The sequence below is a fragment of the Lontra canadensis genome, unplaced genomic scaffold (genome assembly GCF_010015895.1).
Source record: "Lontra canadensis isolate GAN:19392208 unplaced genomic scaffold, GSC_riverotter_1.0 scaffold2, whole genome shotgun sequence".
Lineage (NCBI taxonomy): Eukaryota > Metazoa > Chordata > Mammalia > Carnivora > Mustelidae > Lontra > Lontra canadensis.
This window is the reverse complement of record NW_022630996.1, coordinates 34270185-34278697: the sequence shown is the minus strand read 5'-3', so window position 1 is coordinate 34278697 and position 8513 is coordinate 34270185. Positions and strand designations below refer to the sequence as shown.

The following is an 8513-nucleotide window of genomic DNA, read 5'->3' as shown; positions in this document are numbered from 1 at the left end:
TAGTAGTGGAATTCAGCATATTATTTGTTTCATCACTGTTTCAGAGTTTTGTATTGAATTAGTATTTTGACTTCTGATGTTTATCCTTAATGTTCACAACAGGAGCCCTCTTGCACAAATGGAAGAAGAAAGAAGGGAGCATGTAGCTAAGATGAAGAAGATGGAGATGGAGATGGAACAGGTGTTTGAGATGAAGGTCAAAGAAAAAGTTCAAAAACTGAAGGATTCAGAAGCTGAGGTAATTAGCCTAACATTTTCATCTTGCAGACACATTATTTCTTTTTAAAATAATAATATCTTTATTAGTATAGATAATAAAACCTTTCTACACATGTTTTCCCAAATTTAATATAATGACCTAACGTAATAAGATGGAGAAATAAAAGGAAGCACTTTGTTTATAATAACATATACTTCAATATGTAAGTGTTTGGCCATAAATATTATTAGGAAGATAAAATAGAATACTTACAATGAATTATCAGTTTTAATGAGCAAATTATGAGAAATGAAATTATAAACTATTTTTTGTATTCAAGGTAAAAAGAGTAAAGATCAAGGGTTTTGGGTGGTTGTAAGAATAAAAGCTTGTATGAGAATTATAATAATAAATCAGAGTTATTTGCATATGAATGAGAAAATGAAAGAAAGAACTTTAACTGAGCTAAGCGCTTGCCAGGATAAATTATAGACTGCCAAAGGGGAGAAAATAGAAGGAAGGTGATATTGTTGTAAATGAGTTGGGCATATTTGTAATATAGTGTCAGAGTAATTGCCATTGTTAGCACATTGGTAGAATAGTGACAAAGCATCCTAGCAAGCTTATCTACTACCTTGGATGTTGAGTCATACATTTAGTGTCTATAAATCAGAAAGACCTGGAAGACATTTCCTCACGCTTCCTTCAAGAAGTGAAAGATGGAGGAAAAAAATAACATGAGAATCGAGTAATAGTTGGTTTGATAGATATTAATATGAAATATTTTTAAAATGACCTTTAATGTTAAAATTCAGTGAGATCCTTGTGTTCATATGTGGCTCCATTAATATTATTTGTATCTAAGTATATTAAAAGGGGATTTAGATCTATTTTGTTTATGTTCTTATGGTTGATCTCATTGCTTTTGTAATTATTGCATAAAATACTGAAACCCTCTTTGACTAAATAACCAGAAGTATTTTAATCCACTAAATAAAATGCATGGAGTGAGTAAAATATTGAGTAATTTGGAGGAAATGTTTATATTCCACATTAGATTACTCTCAAATTACTAGGCTTTACCTGTGATCTCTTACTTTGAAAAAAAAAAAATAGCCACTTTGACTGTTGTTAAATTTGTCATAAACTCAATGCAGCAAAGATATGGAATACTTCCTTCTGGTTTGAGACTGCAAAGCATTGCAGGAATAGGATCCCTAGCATCTGTTATTAATAAGATGACATTTTAGGGATTAATTTTAGTCTTTTTACTTATCAGCCTTTTATTGATTCTGTCCGTTTGAGTTTTTGCCCTTTCACTAACGAGTGAATAATCTGGAAAATCTATAAGAGAGGGGAATAAAAACAGGAATAATCGAGAGTCTGTATTACCTCTACACTTAGATTTCGTTGAAAATCTAAAAGTAGTTGAATTTACATTTGCTATAGACATATTTTAGAAACTGCTCCCAAGAGTAAATGTTATAAACAAATAATTGTGAAACTAGCTGAAAAACCCTTCAAGAATTTTATGATTTTTGTGAGTGGTGATAACAGTTTTGAGAAACTTTACTCTTTGAAGGATGAAATCTTTCTTAGCATTCGAAGAACCTGTAAAGAGATCTGCCAAGTTTCCCCTAATACTGTTAGTCATATAAGTATATAAATATATAGGTGAAGAGACCTGTTTAACCTTGTGTAATACAGTTTTTTTTCAAGGTCATTAGTGTTAGATATGTTTCTTTAGGGCACAGCTGTTAATATCCGGTAGCACAGTGCATCAGGCACAGTAGTAAGCATTCTTAATGTATTGTGTCATTAGATCCACACCATAACCCTATGAGGTAGATACTATTGTCCATCTCCCTTTTTATACATAAGAGGAAGGATAAACTAACTATGTCAGTGGCGCATATTGTTGTAAGTTGAACCCATTAATTCTTTAAGTTTGCTCTTAATCACTAGATAAGTCCACAATCATGTATCCACAGTTTCAAATCCTAAATCTTAATAAGCTCTGAAAACTGTAAAACCAAACATAGAACTAATTGTTTTATTCCACTTGATGTGAATATTATAAAATTTACTGCAAAAAATAATAATGTGTTTGATGCTAAGATAAGTGCTATCCTAGATAGCCCAGGAGGTGTTTTATAAATGTAGTTTATATACTTTTCTAAGTAATAATGCCTTTCTAAAATCTGAAAAAGTCAGAATTTTGTTAAGACTTCTAATCCCTGACAGTCCTTTGAGAGGGCTTGTAACCTATACTTTTTACCTACATGCAGTTAACACAAAAGATACTTATATGTAACAGAAATACACAGGTAAGGAATGATGAATACCTGTGAACTTAACCACCCAGCTTAAAAAATAAGACCTCGTTAGTTCATTTTAACATTCTAACCTTTGTAACTCTCCCCTATAGTAGTTCTCTCCCTCCTCCTCTGAAGTAACTGTTGTGAATCATGTGTTTATGTTTCCCTTGCTTTTTTTTTTTTTTTTGATAACTAGAGACATTTTCCTGTGTTCCTATTTTTGATATTTTCTTAGTAACTTGTTTGCTATAATCAGGAAGATGGTATCTCAAATTTGAGTCATGTTTGTTTGCATTAATCTTAGATGGTTTTGTAGGAATTGTATGAAATTTTTGCAGTAAGAATAATTATGAAGTTTACAAAATTTGTAGTTTACAAAATAATTGAGAAATATTTGAGAAATAATTGAGAAAACAAATTATATATGCAGAATTTTACTATCATCCAAATTTAAGATGTTAACTCACTGATGTAATATGATCATTAATAGAATATGATTCCTGGACATCTGAAGGTTGAATAGTTTTCAGGTATTAAGTGTATTTAGATTCAATCTGATTTTTTTTAAATTGGTGTAACTATTTTCTTCAGAAACAGGTTGACTAGTGCCTAAATGAAATTATTTAAGGAACCATTAGATAAGCTCTTTGTTTCTGTGGTTACTACCTTGCATGAGTGTTTCTACTTCTAAGCTGGCATTCTTTACAGCATTAATTCTCAATGTAGGAAAAATACCTGTACTGGAATCACTGGGGTGTGTTGAAAATGCAGATTTCTAGTCTTAACACTCAAAGATTCTAATTCAGTATGTCTGGGTGAGGTCCGGTATTCTGTATTTTGAGCAAGCACTTTTGGTGATTTGTATGAAGACTAACATTTGAGAAACCACTGCTTTATAGGAATTGGGGAGGCTTACTGTGATCTTGATGCCCTTTAAGTCCTTATCTACCTGCTTTCTTTCCACTTGTCTCAGCTTTCTGAACTTGGAATGAGGAGACCAGTTCAATCCTGGTTCTTTCAGTATTCTGGCTAATGATCTTGGGCAAGTGACTTAACATTCTGCGACTCTTTGTTCACCTGTACAGTGAGGACAGTGATGTTTTCCTTGCCTTGTTTCTTCATGCTTATGGGTAGTGAAAGATGAGATGATAAATAAGATAGAATATGTCCATTGTAAAGCTCAACACAACTATAAACTTGTAGCACTTTTTTTTTTCCCCATTTCCCATAATTATTCTCTTGGGTCACTGGCCTTTAGGGTGGCAAGTCCTACAGAAGGAGAAATCCTAGACAACACCTTCCAGGTGGTATTCTGAATTTATAGCAAAAGAACTCAGTGCTTATTAACATTAGAAGGCCTGGGTGAAACATACTTCTGCTCCTGATATCTTAAACAACTTCATTTTACATATTGTGCTATGATTTAGCTCCAAAGGCGCCATGAGCAAATGAAAAAGAATTTGGAAGCACAGCACAAAGAATTAGAGGAAAAACGTCGTCAGTTTGAAGACGAGAAAGCAAACTGGGAAGCCCAACAACGTATTTTAGAACAACAGAACTCTTCCAGGTAATTAATTTCAGATTCCTAAGAAATATGTATATTAATGTTTTAATGAGTTATTATCTTGTTTATTTATTTATTTTTAAAGATTTTATTTATTTATTAGAGAGATCACAAGTAGGCAGAGAGGCAGGCAGAGAGAGGGGAGAAGCAGGCTTCCTGCTGAGCAGAGAGCCCGATGCGGGGCTCAATCCCAGGACCCGGAGATCATGATCTGAGCCAAAGGCAGAGGCTTAACCCACTGAGCCACCCAGGCGCCCTATCTTGTTTATTTTAAAAGACCTTACTCAGGGTCCCTAGGGGGCTCAGTCAGTTAAATGCCTGCCTTCTGCTCAGGTCATGATCCTGGATGGAGTCCCGCTTTAGACTCCCTTGGCTCCTGAGCTCTCTCAAATAACTAAATAAAGTCCTTGGCTCTCTCAAATAAATAAATACTAAATAAATAAATAAAGACCTCACCCATCACCCAAGCACAGTTAATTTCATGGATGAATATTTTTAATAGATGGATGCAATCTGTCTACTCTAACAGTATTTCTTTTCATTACAAATATTTTCCATGACATAACAGGCTTCATAATTATGATTTCATAGCTTCATAGCATTCTCCCTAAGTGACTTACCATAATCAATTTCTTATCTCCTCCCTTCAAGTATTGGACAAAATAGTTGTGTTCGATCATTAGCAAGCATAGAAAACACTGCTACAAAGATCTTTTACACATTTAGGGGTATGTTTTACCCCTAGTTGTACTGAATTATTTCTTTAGGATAAAAGTTATTTCTTAAGATAAAATTTTGGATCTCTAATTCCAAATACAGCTAATCAGTTACTTTTTCTTAGTTTACACAAAACTCAGTAATATTTGTACCTTGACTTGTTCTTTTTCTTGTTAGTCCCATTAAAAACTGAAAAGTTGTATCCCTGTAAGAATTCTACAGTTTACCCTCACTGTTAAATATTTTCAGGGTTAGATACTTGTTCTGTAACATTGTCCTTCTATTAACTTTTCCCCTGCAAAGAGGAAAATCTATTGGTAAAAGCAAACATAATGCAAAATTCAAATGGCAGTAAAAGAAAAGGATACTGTATTTGATGTTAGTTGATATTTTTCAATTTGCACTATTTCATTTGGAAAGAATTGTTCTCATGCATTAAAAATGGGTTTTTGTCCTGTGTTTACTGTTTATCCTGAAATTTGGTCAAATATCCAGTTGTTATAGGTTTGCATTGTCCTCAATATTCACTTCTAAACCTTATTTTTTTTTATTTTTTTAAGTTTTATTTCTTTATTTACTTTTGAGAAAGAGAGCAGGGGGAGGGGAGGGCAGAGGGGGAGAGAGAATCTTAAGCAGGCTCCACAGCCAGTGCAGAGTCTGACATGGAGCTCAGTCTCACAACCCTGAGATCATGACCTGAGCCGAAATCAAGAATCCAATAACACTTAACTGACTGAGCCATCCAGCCACCCCTTTTAATTTTTTAAATAAAAAAGTAGTGTTGCGGGGTGCCTGGGTGTGGCTCAGTGGGTTAAAGCCTCTGTCTTCGGCTCAGGTCATGATCTCACGGTTCTGGGATCCAGCCCCGCATAGGGCTCCCTGCTCGGCAGGGAGCCTGCTTCCCTCCTCTCTCTCAGCCTACTTGTGATCTCTGTCTGTCAAATAAATAAAATCTTAAAAAAAAAAAAAAGTAGTGTTGGAAAAATCTAACACAATTGTAGCTGGATTAGCCATTGATACTATTATGTATTGTCTGTAATGTTTATAACATGGCTACTCATTTTGATTATTTTCCTTTAACCATTTAGAACCTTGGAAAAGAACAAGAAGAAAGGGAAGATCTTTTAAACCCTCTATTGACCACCAGTTACGTATTAGTTGCCAATATGCCAGCTTGGACATCAGTGTTTGTTGGATCCGTTTGACCAATTTGCACCAGTTTTATCCTTAATGATGGATTTAACAGCATGACAAAAATTATTATTTTTTTGTTCTTGATGGAGATTAAGATGCCTTGAATTGTCTGGGTGTTGTGTACTTAGAAACTAACAGCTCTAAGTACCTTTCCTACATTTTGTTTTTTGTTTTTTATTTTGTTTTGGTTTTTGGTTTTTGTTTTTTTATTAAACAGATGTCTTCAATTTAATGCAAGAAAACATTTTACAGTTGTACAATCATGTTCTGGTGGTTTGATTGTTTACAGGATATTCCAAAATAAAAGGACTCTGGAAGGTATTCATTGAGGATAAATTGCCATAATATGATGCAAACTATGCTTCTCTATGATAATTATAATACAAAGGTTCCATTCAGTACAGCGTATACAATAATGTAATTTAGTCTAACACAGTTGACCCTATTTTTTGACACTTCCATTGTTTAAAAATACACATGGAAAAAAAAAATCCTATATGCTTACAATGCACCTAGAGCTTTTTTATAACAACCTTTTTTTGTTTATTTGTTTGTTTTGGATTCTTTAAATATATGTTATTCTCATTTAGTGCCCTCTTTAGCCAGAATCTCATTACTGCTTCATTTTTTAATAACATTTTATTTAGGTATTTTCCATATATTGGCCCTGCTAAAAATAGAATATAGCATCTTTCATATGGTAGAAACCAACAAGGAAACTTTCCTTTAATTCCCTTTTTACACTTTATGGTAAGTAGCAGGGGGAAAAATGCATTTATAGATCATTTCTAGGCAAAATTGTGAAGCTAACGACCAACCTATTTCTACCTATGTGCCGTCTCTTTATTTTACTAGAAATGAGAATCATGGCCTCTTGAAAAGAAAAAACGTCACCATTCTGCATTTAGCTGTATTCATATATTGCATTTCTGTATTTTTTTTGTTTGTATTGTAAAAAATTCACATAATAAACAATGTTGTGATGTAATAGAGTGTGGGCTCTTAAATATTTTACAGCTGATACACAAAACTAGAATATATTTGGGTAGAAACTTTTCAACTTGAATTTGCCTCCTTCACAATTGTAATTCATCTTTTCTCTTGCATGTTTATTTCATTTGGAATGATTATGTATTGGTTTTCTAATTTATGAGATATATAGTATCTCTACTCATTACTATCTCATTAATATGTTATTCCTCTGAGAAAAATCCCAATTCATTCACCTTGGGTAAACTCTCATGTCCCTGGAAACTGAAACTTTTAACTGGAAAGAAAGTGGTATAATTTCACTAGGTCATATGATACAGATTTTAACATAATGCTTTATGGCATTTTAAGTACAATTAATAACAACCAAGTTCATTACCATAAAAAGTTTCACTATGTTTGTTACATTTTAAAATTAATGATCTAAGCAGAAGGAAGTAAGTGCTAATTCTTATTTTTGTTGGCTTCATACGCTGAAGGATTTAAGCAAGTCAGTAAGTATGCTTGAAAGATCCTTAATGCTTTTCAAAGATACATAGATCCAAAATGTAAAAACATAGGTTATTCATATTACATAATCTTGACTTTATGTATAAGTTCACCCCAGGGTTGCTATATTTAAAGTAGATTTCATGAGGCATTAAAAGCACAATTTAGGAATACCACAGTAAACATTTATTCTTATTTGGTGGCAATCACTAGTTAAAAATTGTCTTGGAAAAGTTTTGCTAATCCTAAAATGCCTTCTGCTGTTGGAGAACGTTAACATGGTATTTTTAAAAATAAATTGCTGGTTCATCCAAGACAGGTGTTCCAGAATAACTATAGGTAAAATATGTAGGGTTCCCCCCCACCATTTGTTTTGGTTCCTGTGTTAAGAAAGATTGGGTTAACACCTGTAACCAGAAGGATTTGGTTTTAGGGAGTTGACAACCTATTGAATTTGGAGAATGCAAAATGAAAAACTTTGTATAGACCACCTGCCTAACTAGTGAAGTATTACTCCTAGAAACAGGTCCTCATAGTTACCATTTAAAAATTCTGTATATCGTGATAAGTTTGTAAGTCATTTTTATTCTACTATGCTATTAAAAAATTGCACAAATCCTTATCTGTGTCATACCTAAGGTTTTACCTGAATTTGATATGGGTCTTCTGATTGTTGACTCCAGGCTTCTCAAGCATATTGAGGGCTGTTTTTGCTGTATGGCTTATGAATTTCTGAGAACTGCTTTATGATTACTCATAATACATATAACATTCAGGAAGGCATAAGGAAAGGCCAGCTTGTAAACAGAAAAGCAATGCCTACTCTTCATTGTCTAGAGGCATTACGTGACTGAAGCAGTTTGGTAACCACTGTCTTTAAGTATGTAGGATTGACCCAAGTCAGTCCACTGACAGGTTTGGGCACCACAATGATAGAGCTTTACTGCCACCTAGTGGGATGAGATCTACTTGTCTTGTTCTCAAGTTCACAAGTAACCAGGGAAGTTGATAAAATGAATTGATTGGATGTACGGCTTATTTC

General features: G+C 33.5%; 1 protein-coding gene across 6 annotated transcripts in view; it reads left to right on the top strand.

Moving 5' to 3' along the window:
* SEPTIN7 (septin 7) overlaps positions 1 to 6980 on the top strand; it is a 115641-nt gene extending 108661 nt beyond the window's left edge. For all 6 annotated transcript variants that reach the window (XM_032871701.1, XM_032871667.1, XM_032871676.1 and 3 more), the window contains 3 exons: positions 103 to 238; positions 3945 to 4084; positions 5887 to 6980. In XM_032871701.1, coding sequence (XP_032727592.1) covers positions 103 to 238; positions 3945 to 4084; positions 5887 to 5926 — 316 coding nt within the window. In that variant the 3' untranslated portion in view covers positions 5927 to 6980. The remainder of the gene's footprint in view (positions 1 to 102; positions 239 to 3944; positions 4085 to 5886) is intronic.
* Positions 6981 to 8513: the final 1533 nt, after the last annotated feature.